Here is an 18,091-nt window from a genome sequence, read left to right as displayed (position 1 = left end):
CCTTGCGTATGCAAGTTATGAATGATAGGTGATTAATGATCAGAATGGTTTTGTGTGTGTAATGTAAATAGACCAGTGTGAACCAGCTTTTCTATGTCCTGTATTATACCAGACTGTCCTGAAGCCTGAACCAGTGGAAACATGCCAAGCCATCTCTATTGTTTTCAATGTAACACCAACTATATAAACTGAGCTCTGGGACCATCATTCAGTCTTCTTGACCACAGACTTCAGGATTGAATGACTATGTTGGATCCAGAGCGCCACATATGTAATGGTCTGTATTTATTTTACTGAACTGTTATTCTTTGCATCCTGCTATATTCTGCTATTAAATCTAATTGTGCGTTGAAACCACACAAATCGGAGCAGCAATGGTAAGCGATAAAATAACTTTAATACCTTGTACCTAAAACAGGTCTCAGACTACACAATGGAATATCTCTTGTGCACTGGTATCTAGTAGTCTTTAGCTTGATATAACGTGTTGGCATTATGTGCTGTACAATGACTCAAATTTTAATTGTAGTCATTAAATATGAGTCAATGTGTTAAAATACTGTAATAAATCAAAACCTTGTAAAGCTTGAAGCTTGTGGAGCTAGAGTGATAACTCAGGACAAACAGTGATTTGGAAACCGTAAAAGACGCATACTTGCTCCTTTCTTATGCACAAATTTAGGAGTGCAATGCCTGAAATGAGTCAATGTAGTATGCAAATTTAAATATCAAATTGTGAAATCTTGTGGCCACGTACAAGTGGGTAAATCATAGAGCTTATCTGAATAGTGAGTGGCAGTTCAGGGCAAAGTCATCCTCTTTAATTAGAAGTGCAAAAATATGGGACAACTGGTTCTCCAGGGAATCCGTGATATCCTCCACAAAAAAATAATAATAATGTAGCGCAGTATATTATTAAATCACAATAGAATAAATGAGCAAATAAATATGTGCACCAAAAGGAAAGCTCACTACTGTACATAAATTCTTCAAAACTATAGACTATCCAAGTTTAAAAAACTGTAATGCCAGATATTTAACTTATATATTGTAATCTACATTTGGTGCTTTTGCTTTTTGTTGTTCATTTTAGGCTGTGCAATAGATATATTATGTAAATCCCTACTCCATATTTTATATTTAATTTAAACATAATACTCACATTTTAGGTTAAAAATTATAGACTCATAACATATGATCCGGGGTCCCGAGTTTGAGAAAGTTGTACAGGCCTGTTCTATAATGAATATCGAAAACACTAGCGAGTCACTGCTTTAAAGTGTTGTAAATCAATTTTTTTTTTTTTTAAAGTATGCAGAAAAACAAGTTATAGCCCGCTATAAACAAGAACCTTAAACTGCAATGCTGCAAAAGCAGAAAATGGCATACATATCTAAAACTTCAATAAAAAGACAAAAACAACAAAATAGAACTTCAAAAGATTTTTTTTAATTTTAAATACTAAAATTTATCAACAACCTCCCACCCATTTAGACATATTTAAACCCACCCAAAATAACAAAATTAGAAAGGATAAAAAAAAAAAAAAAAAAAAAAAAAAAAAGGCAACGGGATACTATTTTCAGGACTGCCTGAAGAGAACTTCAGACTCCCTACTGCCAGGAAAGGCACCACCTACTGGAGAAAAAACAAACAAAAACACACACAACAAAACAAACAAAAAAAAACACAGACATCCACCCAGACAGACCAAAACAAAAATAAAGACACTAAAAGGGAAACTGTAGAATTATGGCAATCATGTTTCTTTTCAATATTTTCCAAAATAAAAGCTATTGCTTTAGTTTTACAGGAAAGTTTTACACATGAAAGACAACTGATAACTGAATGGATATGAGGAGTGGCACCTTGTTTAAAATTTAAATACAAGTACGGGAAATAAAAGGCACTTAAATGGTTAATTCTGAAGAGTACAATTTTATGGAACAGAGGATCTTTTTTGTAAAGTCGAACCAAAAAAATGGAAAATACATTATAGAGCCAACTGTTTCTTATTATTACTCATTAAATAAAGCAAGCATTATTTATTCGTACAGTTTCAACCGGTCTTTCTTAAAGCAGCAATCTTAATTTTCTGATCTGGTACAGAATATTACATTTAATCTGTTAATTTGTTCTAATAAAACAGAAATTCATATTGTCACTTCCAAATCCCTCAAAAAACTTTAAATGACAACCTTGTGCCTTTAGAAGATTGGCACAATGTAATTGTAAGCCATCAGGATTAGGTACGGAGACAAACCTGAAATTATGATGGTAGGTAGACAAATGTAAACTATCTATATAAAATAAAAATATCTAATACAGCCAAGATGATCAGAGCTATAGCAGCAACATGAATGAATGTATTAAGAGTCCCAAAACTATATACTGCAATTCTCCACTGGGCAGAGGAGGTGGGTCTTCATGTGGTGTCAACAGAATATGAATGTCATATCATTCAACTCTGTACTGCCTTCCCAGCTTGAAAAAGGTCTTGTTCCTGCTTACCCGCATGTAAAAGACATAGTTCTGCTTGACTGGCTATAAGACGCAAGAGTGTGAAGCCAGTCGGCCAATGGTCCTCTCTTCAACAGAGGTTAAAGTTAAAGGTAGTGAAAAGTTCATCCAAACAAAACTTAAAAAGGTACTGTGAGTGGTATTAAAATAGCCAATGACCTCATAATTGCTTATTAGACGAAATGTGACCTATCCAATCAAAGCTAGGGAGACAATTATAAAGTAATCAAAAATGAATGTGGTGTAGCTAAAGCATATTAAAGTTGCTTCCTATGCAAAAAATCTGTTTCATCCATTAGGTATAGAATGTTAGAGGCACTGCAGGTTTACTTTCAAAACATTCTGTGATAGAATAAATATGCTCTAGCATTGTTCAGCTAATTCACCTTACAATAAAACTAGCAACATGAACCACTATACATTCTAAAATACTATAAGGACTAATAAGAATTGATGGCACTTTCAATTAAATGTTGGTTTAAAGCCTTGAAGACGGCTTAACATTAACCAAAATATTATTACTATTATAATAAAACTGAAAAAGGGTTCAAGCATTTAAAAGTTGGTGGAGACAGTGTAATTTAATGTTTTGCATAACCTAATCCTTTTATCCAGAAGTGCTGTGTTGTTTCAGGTTAGCATCCACCACAAAAGCATCACCTGCTAAACCAGTGTAAAAACTGTAAGCTCTTGATGAAACCTAACTACTATTAAATACATAACAAAGATGTGTCACTATTTGTCTCAATGCTTTAATCACTCCCTCGTGCATTTGATGGTATCTGCCAACAAATGAGGAAGATTTAAAGTTCCCACAGCAAGACATGATTTTGAAACTTTGAGTTAATGCTTTTTAAAATTCTTTCAACCAAGTGTTTAAAAAAAATATGAAATTAAGTTAGGCTAACAATTCACTTGAAAAGCGAAATATAAGTTCCACTTTAGTCAAATTCTTACTCACGTCCTTAAATATTTAGCATTATGTGAGGGTAGGCAAAATTATGTGTTCTGTATTTTATTTATAACTGCTATTTGCCAGCAACCTTATTATGAAATCCTCAGTAAAATAATGGAATGCAAAGTATCAGCTTCATGTGGTTTAGGTTTTGTGATTTCAGCAACAAAAATAAATATAAAACAATCATTTAGGCCAGTGATTATATAATGTTGCAGAAGGAAGCATCCTCATCACTTGCTCTAAAAGAAATCCTCTGTGGCTTGATAGCACCATCTTATAGCCAGCCATGCACAAGATCAGTCTCCTTCTTCCACGTTTTGATCAAGTATTCATTCTGCTCTCCACAGTACTTGAGATCAGAGTATTGTAAACATAGACAGGACACGGGAGCTCATTCTGCCAGCGAAGCACTTTCCAATAGCGCTGTTCCTGCCAATCAGAAGACTAAATCCTAAAAAAAAAAATCAACATGTCCACTAAGTCCTGTTGATCAGATGTCATGGATTTTTACGCTGCAATTTGGAGTCCCCTTTGCTTTGACCTCCATCTTAAAAAACAAACACAAAAAAAAAATATGTAAACACAACAAACATCAGAGTGAGAACAGAGCAGTTAAGTAAAGCTTCCCCTTCCTTTTACCACCAAGATAAACACGACCACAAAGCCAAGAGCACTAAAAGATTGATGTCACTGTACTTTGCATTATTTTATCTAGATGAAAACACATCACAAACATTTACCATAGGTTTCCTACTTCATACCTTTTGTAAAATCAGTTAAGAAAATAAATCCTAATTTGTATTATTCATCAGATCAACTATGGGTATCCAATCCCTCATGGTAATCAGTATGACATCTAATTTGTTTTCAGAAAAGAAAAATGTTATTTTAAATCAACTCTTTGTTATGTTACAGAGCTGTTTGTACTCACTGTGAAACCAGAATTAGAAAAACAAAACAAAAAAAATACTCATATTTGGGGGAACACTGCTTAACCATAGGGACTGTTTCCAAAGCTGCTCCTAGGGGAGGGCACAGACAAATCTAAGTAAACCTTTTTGTCCAAATCTCATGTTTTGGGGGACAAAAAACACAACCTTTAAAATGTAGCAAATGGAAGGACGGGGTTCCATGCCAAGCTGCCTAGGAGGTTATCACCGATCTGAGAGTGGGCAGTATTATCCTCTGGGATATGCGTTTCCTCAGATGTCACCTGATGGACTGTAGCTCTAATCGATCTTGATACTGTTTTGTTGACTACCATTCTCTCTTGTGCAGGTTACAAAAAACAAGTAGACAGACAATTTGCTCTATGCAAGAATAAATCCTCAAGGCTCTAATTCCATACAACAGGTACATTATATGGACAAAAGTATTTGGGATACCTCATTTCAATAATCAAGTGTTGCCAAACAGACCCGTTGTTAGAAGTGTATAAAATCAAGCACCTAGCTTAGCAGTCTCCAACATTTGTGATACAAAATGGGTCATTCTGAAGAGCTCAGTTCCTTCAAGCGTGGTACTGTGATAGGATGCCACCTTTGCAATAAGACTGTTCAAGAAATTTCATCCCTGCAGGATATTCTACAGTCAACTGTAAGTGATATTATTAGAAAGTGGAAGCGTTTAGGAACAGCAACTCAGCCACGAAGCTGAAGACCACGTAAAATTACATAGCAGGCTCAATGACTGCTAAGGCACATGGTGGGTGGTGCATTGTGAGAGATATACATTTTATGAACTTCTTAAAGTAATGCATTTTGTATAATTACTGATGAAAGAATAGTCTTTTCTCTACGAACTTTGCCTCACATTCTTATCTTTTCTTCAACATGTCTCTTCTCAAGAATGTGCACATCCAGCAAGTTTGGTACCAGGAGCCCACGACCCCCACTTGAGGCCTACGTGACTGTGATAAGACATCTGCTGGACATCCTGTCCACAAACTGCTGACATGAACAGGATGCCTTCAGAAACCTTGTATTCCTTATCTTCTTTTGTCTGTGAAACTATGCATAAATAAAGCTACTCTGACTTAGGGCTGGTCAGAACCAGATACATTTTCAGCCTAACATCTGAAGTTGTCTGTTTTCTCTATCGATCGATACCCACAAGGTATAGCAGCTGGAGTTCAGGAGAAAGGACCCGTTTAGGTCATCTCTGACAGTTTCAGTGGGGGCTCGCCGCCGGGATCTCCAATACATCAGACCTCCCGACAACGGGGTTCTCCCTTTCCAGACAGACAGACGTTAATCCAGCTGGTGAGCAAAAAGCTTTATTTTTGCTCTTAGAGCTGTCTCTGTGGAGGGGGAATTATCCCAGCTCGAGGGTACTGCAGTCTGATTGACGGAGATCCCTGAACTCTGGCAACAGATACTATTAAGAGTATCAAGGTACTTGTGTGTAATCTGTCTTGTATTGTTACATGTATTGATATATTGTCTTCTCTATGCCATACACCTGATACATATATGCACATGAATAACACCACAGAACTCAGTCAGATCACACAGTTGACCCTGCAAATAATCTTGATTGTATACGTGATTGTGTTTTTTTGTTGGATTTTAGTAAAAGTAGTCAGGAACATTCAGAAAGGCAGACCAGCTGCAACCTTGTTGTAAAGCAAGACAGGAACAAATAAAAGTTCTCATTCAAAATATATTGGACCATAAGGTAATCCCAGTGTGGGAAATAAAGGGTCCAAGACAGGAGAGAAATCCGAAAAGTACGGGGATCTAGACCCCATAAAGCATATGCGAAAGCATAAAGGCAAGGATTTCATAAAAGGGATGAGAAAACTGTTCAAAGCTGCAGGGGTGTCTGAGAACGGTACATTAAAAGTTCCATTTTTGAAACAACTAATTAAAGACAATGAGAAAGCACTGAAAGAAAAAGGTTATTTTGACAGATGTGTTGCATGGTGTAAAATGTCAGAAGAATTAGAGAATGACAATGATTGCTGTGATATGTTACAGTTAACAAATTTAAGTGACACTGATGAAATAGAAAATGTATCACAAGCTAAATGATATAATGACTAAAACAATGAATCAAGTAGGTTGTGTACTAAAAATGTATGTTTAAATGCTGCGCAGCTGAAGAGTGAGATGTGCCCCTCCCTTATTCTGTGTAAAAGATTTCAGTGTGTTGAGATAAGAAGCACTCTGTGTTTTTTGTTATCTGACAATGTATGTAACATTGATAAAATGGTTCTTCCAAGTATGTTTCTATTTTTCAATAGGAAAAATATGTCCTGAGTGCTGATTAATATTAGCATGTTGAAGCTAATGTGTATTTAATCTAATGCTGGGACTTGTAGTTCCACAGCAGTAGGCTGGAAGATAGCAGTTAATTTTTCTTTCTCTGTATGTGAGTTTTATCTCCTTCTTACTGTGTGTGAGAGAGATCCGTGTTTGTCTGTCTTGACCGTTTTACAAGAGACATGTTTCAAGGTTGAAAAAGCTGTACAGTTGTAAATGTAATGTTTTTGAAGAGATGCAAAAGAAGTTTTAAAGTCTTTGGTCCGTCACAAGACTGTAAATAATGTACATTATCACTATTACTGGTTTCAGAACAAAGTTGGCTGGGGTCCAACAAGCCGTTTCTATATTTGAACAAAGTAATTTTTTTTTATTTTTTTTTTGAGAAAAATAGCTCTCTCTTTAATGAAGTTGAGAATTGTGGGAGTGAGCTTTACATGGAGAGATATTACAAGCTGTTTTTATCTGTGTAAAATGGCGCTGATAAATGTTCTCAGAAATCAGGAGGGTTTGTTATGCCCATAAAGAAATGTTACAAGATAAAATGTTGTCTATGAGCGAGAATTGTGAATATATATTTGTACTTTAAACATGGAAATCACAGAATCTGGAAATATGTGTGAATATTTGGTTTACAAAGAGATGAGAAAGGAGTGGCTTTGAACACTCGACCAGGTCTCGTCACTTTGACATTCCCTGTTTGTGATATTGGGGACTGCCTCTTTGAGGAAATCAGTTTTTCATTGCATGGAACGCATAACGTCACAGTTAAAGCTACAAAGAGAAACTTTTAAGCAAGTGTCGTATTAGCAGCTGTTCAACGTGAATTAATAACAGTTACTGTAATTACTAGTGAATAAATGTTAATCTTTATGCAAAGGTTTTTTTCTTCACAGATCTCCAGAAAAAAAGACCATTTAGGCAATCCAGATTGCATTGATCCAACTTCCAATGAATAGAAGTTGCAATATGTTTTGGTCAACAGCTGAACAAAAAGCAGCTTTTGAGCTGATCAAAGATTTAATCACAAGCGCCCCAGCCCTTGGGCTCCCCAACTATGAGTTTCCCTTTAATTTGTTCTGCCATGAACAAAAAGGATATGCCCATGGGGTGTTAACGCAGGACCATGGGGGCAAACAAAGACCACTAGCATACTACTCCCAGAAGCTAGATTCTGTCATAATAGGAGCCCCAACATGTATAAAAGCAGTAGCAGCAGCCGCTTTATTGTTACAAAAAGTTGCAGACATAGTGCTGGATCACCCTCTCACCATTCAGGTACCACACTCAGTCATGGAAATACTGAATCAAGCCAGAACAAAACACATCTCAGTGGCTAGATTAACTAAATATGAAGTAGCACTACTGACACCCTCAAACGTTACACTAAAAAGATGCAGTTTTAAATCCAGCAACATTGTTCCCAAGTTGCATGGATATAAAAGAGGGGAGTAACAGTAGAGATACTATAGACACAGACAGTAACACTATAGATACCGCAGACAGTATAGAAAGTGATGCTGAAGACACAGACAATATAGAGAGTGTTGAGACTGTGACAAAGCAGGAAACACAACTAAAAAAATTTTCTCTGTGATCATGACTGTCTAGCCTTAATGGATCTGGAAACTAAACCTCCCGGGGATGTTAAAGAGACATCTCTTAGCAACCCTGATTTACTCCTGTTTGTAGATGGGTCTAGGTACTATGAGGAGGGCTCTCCCAAAACAGGTTATGCAGTTACAACAGAAACAGACATTGTACTCCAGCAACCCCTCCCACCAAGTCAATCTGCACAGCAAGCTGAATTAGAAGCACTTATAAGTGCATGTCAGTATGCAGAAGGGAGAACAGCTAACATTTACACTGACTCCAGATATGCCTTTGGGGTTGCACATGACTACCAAAGTATTTGGAAGAACAGACACTTTATGGCCTCTAACGGTAAACCCATTAAAAATGCAGAAATCATTTTGAGGTTGTTTGCTGCATTAGAACTGCCCAAGGAAGTGGCAGTCATAAAGGTAAAAGCACACACCAGAGAGCAGACTATGGAAGTAAGAGGAAACAGACTAGCAGACCAGGCTGCAAGAGCTGCAGCAGACTTACCGCTAGTACAACACTATTTAGTGTCCACAACACCCCCCACCCTCCCTATAGATCTGGAAATGCTAAAAATCCTACAAAAGCAAGCAGCAGTATCTGAAAGAGAGGAGTGGAAAAAGAGGGGGGCGGAACACATAGAGGGCATATGGGCCACAACAGACAGACACTGTCTCCCTAGAGTCCTTTTTCCTACACTGGCTGCTCTAGTGCATGGGCCTTCCCATGTCTCAAAAGACGCAATAATTAACTCGGTATTCAGACACTGGATCGCGCCAGGCTTCAGCACAGCTGCCAGTAATCTGGTAAAGGCCTGCGCCATCTGTAACACACACAACCCTGGTCACACAGTAACAGTACCTCCCAGGGTGACACTGGCTGCAATGCCTTCCCCTCGCCCTATACTCAGTCAGGACAACACCTAATAAGAAACACAGGCTAAGCCCCTATGAAATACTGTTTGGGGGGCCGCTAAAGACAGGGTGTTATTTTCCACAATCTCTAGTGAAACACCAAGGTGAACTGACTAGTTATGTGAAAGAACTACAGAAGTCCCTCACTAACATACATTCTCGAGTTTTCTCTTCAATCCCAGATCCAGAGGATTGCACTGGAACACATGCCCTGGTGCCAGCAGATTACGTCTTCGTAAAAAGACACGTGAGGAGGTCTCTGGAACCACGATTTGAGGGGCCATATCAAGTTCTGTTGACTACACCCACTTCTGTGAAACTTGAAGGAAAGGATCCTTGGATCCACGCCAGCCACTGCAAAAAGGCTACGGTGACCCAGGAAAAACCATGAAGGGGAGTAAGGTCCTTTAAAATATTGTTTCAATAAGGGAATAGAATCCAATAGGGCTATAAATGAGTCAATATGGACCCCATATGGCCAAATACGCATTAGTTACCAAAATAAGAGTTTCCCTTTAGGGTCCGTCCCTAAATCACGCTGTCAAGTTATAGTGAATTTCACCCAACCTTATTTATCACACTGTAATTCTGAATGCAACCAAACAGTGAAGATGAAAACCGAAAAAGGTACTATTTTTTCAAAGAGCCAGGAGTGTATAAAATGTCAATATGATAGATATAATCTCACCTGGAACGGCACACTGCCTGCCTTTGACAATGACAGAGCAGAAAATGACACTTCATGTCACTTAGGACAACAGGTATCTACATATTGCCTGTTTTATGATATCCCCTACCTTTTACCAGATGATGTTTATTATGTGTGTGGACGCAATGCCTACAGGTGGCTCCCCCCAAATTCAATAGGGGTATGCTACTTGGCCAGATTGGTTCCTGAATTCTATGTCATGACCCATGATGACCTCAAAGGAGTATTCAGGAATAAAAAGGACCATAGGCTTGAGAAAAGGGAAATTAAGACAATAGATACTGAACATATCCCTCTCATAGCAAAGTCCAAAGGGCACAATGTGGGTATTGGATTTGGTAACATCATTTCAATAGGGACATGGGGGTACATGGCGAACTATAATATGATATTAAAGGTTGCAGGACTTTTAGATAACATAACAGAAATTTATGACAAATCCTTTAGGTATGTTGGAAAAGAACTGCAGGCGATGAAAACCCAGTTAATACAACATCAACTTGTATTAGACTACATCACTGCTCAGTCAGGAGGGTACTGTTTCACCCTAGAAACAGAATACGGAACACATTGTTGTAACTTTGTAACAAATGACACTGATAATCCAGAAGAAGTAATAGACAGGTACATGACAGAAGCCAAGGAAATGAAGGAGAATTTCAGGAAAGAGAATTTTGACCCCGATACGGTTAATGATGGCTGGTGGACATCAGCCTTCTCATGGTTAAATCCTAGCAATTGGGGCAAAGGTATTTTCGCATGGATTTCAGGCATTTTAATATGGATAGCTAAGATATTCGCTTTATTGTTGTTGCTATATGTCATTTTTAAACTAAGCTTATGTTTTTTCCAATGCTGTTTGAAAAGGTGCAAAAATGATCTCATTCTGAATAAAAAGTCTTTTAAAAGACATGTAAAGCCCAAACCGGTATCAGATGTTTATCTTGCCCTCTCTGAGTTTTAAGGCTCTTTTGTACTCTCCCCCCCTCAGTCTTTCCCATTTTCTTTTTTTATTATTTTTAAGAATTAGGTGTACATGAACCATAGACCTGATTCAATGTATCTTTACCATCCTCTAAGGGCCTATCAGAGGTTCCATTGAATTGAATGAAGTAGGTCGGGTGCAGGAGTGCTTCATGCACACCAAAAGGATAGGCAGGGCAATTATAAAAATGATAAAAAGAGGGGTTTATGTGAGAGATATACATTTTATGAACTTCTTAAAGTAATGCATTTTGTATAATTACTGATGAAAGAATAGTCTTTTCTCTACGAACTTTGCCTCACATTCTTATCTTTTCTTCAACATGTCTTTTCTCAAGAATGTGCACATCCAGCAAGTTTGGTACCAGGAGCCCACGACCCCCACTTGAGGCCTACGTGACTGTGATAAGACATCTGCTGGACATCCTGTCCACAAACTGCTGACATGAACAGGATGCCTTCAGAAACCTTGTATTCCTTATCTTCTTTTGTCTGTGAAACTATGCATAAATAAAGCTACTCTGACTTAGGGCTGGTCAGAACCAGATACATTTTCAGCCTAACATCTGAAGTTGTCTGTTTTCTCTATCGATCGATACCCACAAGGTATAGCAGCTGGAGTTCAGGAGAAAGGACCCGTTTAGGTCATCTCTGACATGCATAAAAGTCACCAACGCTCTGCTGATTCCACACAGAGTCCAGAACTTCCACTGACATTAAAGCAAGCACAAAAACTGTGCGGCGGGAGCTTAATGGAATGGGTCTCGATGGGTGAGCAGCTGCATTACCAAGATATATGTCAAGCGTCGAATGGAGTGGTGTAAAGCATACAGACAACTGGACTGTGAAGCAGTGGAAACATGTTCTGTGGAGTGACGAATCACGATTCTCTGTTTAGCAGTCAGATGGGAGAGTCTGGGTTTTGCAGATGCAGGGAGAACATTACCTGCCTGCATTATGCCAACTGTGAAGTTTGGTGGAGGGGAGATAATGGTATGGGGCTGTTCAGGGTTTGGGCTAGGCCCCTTATCTCCAGTGAAGGACAATTTTAATGCTTTGGCATACAGCTTTGGCATACAAAGTCATTTTGGACAATGTTATACTTCCAACAGTTTGGGGAAGGCCCTTTTCTATTCCAACATGACTGTCCCAGTGCACAAAGAAAGAACTGCAAAGACATGGTTTGAGGAGTTCCATGGGACAGTCATGGCATCCACTAGAAATGCCTTTGGATCCCTAGTTCTTGCACAGTACCAAGCTACTTAGTGGAGAGGTGGGTTGATATGATGGCTGAACCACAATCTAGTCAAAAACCTCCTGATGGAGGAACCATTACCTGGGCATGCTGGCTCAGAAAGCTGTCCTCCTAATTGTACACCACTGGGATGAATACCACCAAGACTGGCCAGACATAACTTCTGCCCAACACATTACCTTAGCTGTCCCCATCACCAAAGGGCTCCTGGTCCCCTGTAGGTGGTTTACACACACCTGAGTTGTGGCACTGTCTATTGGATTTGAACGGGTTTGCCTCTGAAAAGGGACTGAGCCTATCACAGAGCATTTAGCACCTCTCTGATCTTCAGTGTTTATGGGTAACTTCATCTCCTGTTGGTACCAAGAGATCAACATCACTGCTGAAAACATGTTCATACAGGATCCATTTTCTACTGGGACCCTGTATTCTCTCATCTCCTAGAAAAAGGGGGCTACATACCAGCAGCTCTTGTGATTCAGGAGATATTACTCTTCCATAAAAACAGACTAAACAGCATGTTTCATAAAAGTTGCAGATCAGAAAGAAGCAATCTTGCATGGTCTGGTTTATTTAACCTCTGAAACATTATTTTATTTGAATCAAAATCACGAATGGAAAGAAAAAGCCAACACATGTATGTTTATCATTCAATGCATGTACTTGTCAAATGGAAAGATATAGTCCCAGGCGCAATGTGTGTACAAAGTGTGTTGACATAAGTAAACCAATTCATGGTATAACAGTTTATCTCATATACACACATATATATATATATATATATATATATATATATATATATATATATATATTAATTTTTATTTATAGGGCGCCACAAAGTATCCGTAGTGCCGTACAAGGACAAACAATGGCACAGTACAAGGTGAAACAGCACAGTACAAGTAACAGTAAGCACTATAACTCTGGGGGCTCAGGCACAGCATGAAAGAGAGGGAGGGAGGGGAAAAGAGAGTATAGGCAGGTAACTATGGCCCAAGAGGGTGGGCACGGATGACAGGTTGAGAGTCACTGAGGGGAGCGGAGAGAAGCGAGAGGAGACAGAGGGCAGAGGGACTGAGAGGAGGTGAGCTGAGTAGCTGGAGAGCGCAGTTAAAAGTGATGGAAACAGAAGGTAGGAGAGCCCTGCTCAAAAGGAGCGAACAATCTAAAGGGAGGGGAAGACAGACAGACACATGGATGAGACGGAGAGACGGGAGAAACGGAGACGGAGTCGAGGAAGAAGAAGAAGGGAAGGAGGGATGAGAAAGAGAGGTAGCCGACCGGTGGGAGTTTAGGCATGAGACTGGAAAGCTTTAAAGGAAAAGGTGGGTTTTTAATGTTCGTTTGAAAGAGGACAGATTAGGGGAAGGAGCGGGGGAGCTTGTTCCAATGGAGGGGAGCGGCGCGGGAGAAGTCTTGGATACGTGCGTGAGAGGAGGTAATCAGAGGGGAAGAGAGGCGACGATCGTTGGACGATCGCAGTGAGCGGGAGGGAGTGTGAATAGAGATAAGGTTAGAGATGTAGGGAGCAGTGGAGTTGGCGAGGGCCTTGTAAGTCAGAGTGAGGAGCTTGAAAAGGATTCTGTAGGGGAAGGGGAGCCAGTGAAGGGCTTGGTAGAGTGGGGATACAGAGGTGGAACGGCGAGAGAGGAAAATAAGCCTAGCAGCGGCGTTAAGTACAGATCTAAGGGGAGCTAGATGAGAGAGGGGGAGGCCGATAAGGAGAAGGTTGCAGTAGTCCAAGCGGGAGATAATCAGTGAGTGGATGAGAGATTTGGTGGCATCCTGGGAGAGGAAGGGCCGAAAGCGGGCAATGTTGCGAAGCTGGAAACGGCAGGATTTGGCGAGAGAGTGAATGTGAGGGGCAAAGGAGAGAGAGGAGTCAAGGATGACACCTAGGCAGCGGAGTTGGGGAACAGGGGAGATAGATGAGTTGTCAACAGTGATGGAGAGGTCAGAGGGGAAGGAGGTACGAGAGGGAGGAAAGACAATGAGTTCAGTTTTAGCAAGATTGAGTTTAAGAAATCTAGAGGACATCCAGGAGGAGATGGCAGAGAGGCATGCGGATACCCTGGAAAGAAGGGAGGGAGAGAGATCAGGAGAGGAAAGGTAGAGTTGAGTGTCATCAGCATAAAGGTGGTACTTGAGGCCGAAGGAGCTGATGGGGCACCCAGAGAAGAGGTGTATAGTGAGAATAGTAAGGGTCCAAGGACAGAGCCCTGAGGGACCCCGACTGGAAGGGAGGAAGAAGGGGAGAGAGAAAAATTATATATATATCTATCTAATATATAAATGCTTAGTGGCGTGTGTGTGTGTAAAAAAAAAACCAAGCTGCAGCGCCACCTGCTGGGCAGAGTTATACACTGACCTACTAAATTCTTAGTGTGTGTGGAAAAAAAATTTCAAAAAGGGCTGAAATTTGGTAGGGCTCAAACTCATTTTCATGAGGTAATTTTACCTCATGAACACACATGTGTAGAGGCGTGAGTTAGTGTGTGTGTGTAAAAAACTATTTTCTCAGAAAGGGCTCATCCAATTGACCTGAAATTTGGTATACGGACATTTGACAAAAAAAATTAGAATAGTCAAGTCAGTTTACTACCCCTCCCACGGGGGGAAGGGGGGATGATGGAAGTTAAGGCTAAATTTACGAGTTGAGGGGTCAAACTCATTTTCGTGAGGTAATTTTACCTCATGAACACATTAAAAAGGGCGCTTGCGTCGGGACGTAATGATCTTCCCCTGAGGAGGCCTGGGCTAGGCCCAAATGCATGACAAGAACCTTTTTAAGACCTTAAGTATCTTGATTTGACTAGAATGCATGAGTATCATGCACGGGTTAACACATACATACATACAAGGATATATATGGTAAAGGGCGGCGCCTTCAGGTGTATACAGTGTATATAAACATATAAGCACAGGTGTACACAAAATAGTCCAGAGGAGTTAAACAAAATGGTGTCTGAATAGATGCACCGCAGGTAGTTCATAAACACGGTAAAACAGGATAGAGATGATCTATGATTGATCGTGCAGATTAATAGAAGTGGTGTGCGTACCAGATATATAAAATCAAACCGCTTATCTGTATAGTAGCTCCTTAGGAATCCCGGAGTATGATCTGCAACCAATTCTCCTTAACGATGGATAAAATGTATGTTCTAAAACAACCGCGACACCAAACTTATCCGCTCATCATAAAAAGAAGTATATAAAAAGCCATATGGTGTAGTATTTTATATAAACATTTTATTCAAGTATAGCATTTAGAGTGCAAACTCACAATATATATGCTTAAAATAGGCTTATCTGTAAGTGACTGGTCTGCAGTCTCGTCCCTTTAGGTGATAGAAGTCTCTCAGCAGGCTCCACACAGAAGCTCAATGCAGGATATTCTAATGGTATGTGTCTCAGGGTGCAGCAGTATAACCAGTAGTCTTCCAGATATGGTGTAGGGGCTCAACGCGTTTCGTTCATTCAAAGAACTTCATCAGGAGTAGTAGAATAGCTTGTATGAAAGTTTTGGTCTGTTACATGCGATGCGCGGCGCCATTTTGGGCCCGCGTCATCGATGACGTCATCGCGCATGCGCAAAACGGCATTCTAACCCGCGATGCAGCGGCTGTGCATATGTATTCATTTTTTGATGAGGTAGTAAGAATCTGTATGGTGGCATCAATCCTGTACCCTTTTGGGGTTTACAAGGTGGAAGTTAGTTATGCGAAGGAGGCTATAGAATGTGGGCAGTATCCCTATAAGGGGCTACAACGGTGGCATATTGGATAAGGGCAAAATGTGTGGAGCCCACGCTAATATCAGAGTGACATATAAATAATGTCATAAACGCAAGTCCCTATACATCTATATAAAACCATATAATGCCAAAAAGGGACATAGATGTAGAAATATAAAATATACAGTACATAAAATAATAACATAATAAAGTTATATAACCAATAAAAACATTTAAAAGAAACATATAAACAAATAAAACTGCTCATAATGCACTCCTAAAAAATTAGGTACCAATAAAAGAGTACTACATATCTCTTAAAGTAATAAAATTGGATTTAGACCAACAGGAAACATCCAATATTAAAGTGCTTAATGAGGGTTACAGAAAAGGAGCTATTTCATAGTATTCATTAAGGCCTTGTGGGGCTAGGGTCCCTAATTCAAAGATCCAGAACATTTCCCTTTGTGAGAGTTTGGTATCTAGGGGCCCCACCTCTTGGACCTAGTGTAACATTTTCAATTGCTCTAAAGTTTAGTTCGCAAGGATTTGAATTATGTTTCTGTAAGAAATGGAGTGATACTGCGTGGCTTTCCACTTTATTTTTAATGTTCCTCACATGCTCTTGTATCCTCAGTTTTAAGGGGCGTTTGGTCTTCCCTATGTACTTGAGACCGCTGTTATTAAAGTTGTAAAAGGTCTTTTTCTGGTTGGTATATCTGCAGATGTTGCAGTGATTGCATTTAAAAAAACCTTTAATGGCCAGAAAGGTGTTCGTGATTGGTTTTTCGTTTGCAAGCATGCTTGGAGCCAGGAGATTTTAAATTTTTGTTTTTCTTAAAGATAACTACTGGTTTATCTGGGATGATACTGCCAAGTACGGGATCTTTTTTCAGGATGTTCCAATGTTTATTGATAGTAGATTTGGTTTTTGCTTCACCACTTTTATATTGGGTGATAAATGAAATTGTGTCCTTCCTATTTTCCTTTTTGTGGTATTCAAGGAGATAAAGTCTATCAATTGCTTGTGTTTTTTCTATTGCTCCTTTTAGGAGTTGCTCAGGATAGCCTCTTTTCTTAAATCTGTCGGCATAGACAGACAGTTGTTCTTTACAGGAGGCTTCATTGCTACAATTTCTTTTAATCCTTTGAAATTGCGAAAAAGGTATATTAGTCTTCCATTTCTTTAGATGAGCACTTTTATAGTGTAAGTAGCTGTTAGTGTCTACTTCCTTAATGTAGTTCTTAGTAATCACTGTGTCATCAGTGTGTGTAAGGATTAGAGCCAGGTATTCTACTTGTAAGGTGTCAATTTTTGCTGTAAACGAGAGATTGTACTCATTCAGATTTAGATAAGAAAGGAATTGGTTGAGGTGTTACTTATTACCATTCCAGACTAATATAATATCGTCGATGTATCTTTTATATAAAATTATATTTTCTGAATATGGGTTAGGATTGTAGATATATTGTTGTTCCCAATTCCCCACAACAAGATTCGCAAAACTCGGTGCAAAAATTGTGCCCATAGCGGTGCCGACTGTCTGTAAATAAAATTTGTCTAAAAATTTTAAATAATTGTGTGTGAGAATAAAAGTCATAAGTTCACAGATGAAGTTATTGTGATCTAAGCCAAGGTCAGGATCTGAGTCTAGGTATTCTTTGCAGGCCTCAACTCCTTTCTGATGTTTAATGGAGGTGTACAGGGATTGCACGTAAATTGTAACCCATATATAATTTGGTTTCCACTGAAAATTTTTAAAGAGTTGTAGGACACTAGTTGTGTCCTTGAGAAAGGATGCGAGATTATTTACATATTTATGTAGAAAAATGTCTACATACTCTGAAATGTGAGAGGTAAGTGAATCTATGCCTGCTATTATAGGTCTGCCAGGGGGGTTTTGGAGATTCTTATGAATTTTAGGGAGGAAGTAGAAAATAGGTATTACTGGGTTACTAACCATCAGATATTGAAATTCTTCTTTATCTAATATTTTTGTATAGAACCCTTTTAGTAGAATATCCCTAAGAAGGGAAACGAATTCATCAGTTGGATCATGATTAAGTAATGTGTAAGAGACTTGATCGTCAAGGAGTCTCTGTGCTTCCTTTATATAGTTTAATCTATTCATGAGTACGATACCCCCCCC

At 39.2% G+C, this 18,091-nt stretch overlaps 1 protein-coding gene across 3 annotated transcripts in view; it reads right to left on the bottom strand.

Annotated features, from left to right (window-relative positions):
• Positions 1 to 1,745: 1,745 nt before the first annotated feature.
• The window catches only part of UBN2 (ubinuclein 2), an 81,217-nt gene continuing 64,871 nt past the window's right edge, over positions 1,746 to 18,091 (bottom strand). For all 3 annotated transcript variants that reach the window (XM_075182883.1, XM_075182884.1, XM_075182885.1), the window contains one exon: positions 1,746 to 4,025. In XM_075182883.1, the coding sequence (XP_075038984.1) occupies positions 3,976 to 4,025 (50 nt within the window). In that variant the 3' untranslated portion in view covers positions 1,746 to 3,975. The remainder of the gene's footprint in view (positions 4,026 to 18,091) is intronic.

The sequence above is a fragment of the Mixophyes fleayi genome, chromosome 8 (genome assembly GCF_038048845.1).
Source record: "Mixophyes fleayi isolate aMixFle1 chromosome 8, aMixFle1.hap1, whole genome shotgun sequence".
In the NCBI taxonomy this organism is placed as follows: domain Eukaryota; kingdom Metazoa; phylum Chordata; class Amphibia; order Anura; family Limnodynastidae; genus Mixophyes; species Mixophyes fleayi.
Note: the sequence above shows the minus strand (reverse complement) of the source record. Positions and strands in the feature narration are given on the sequence as shown.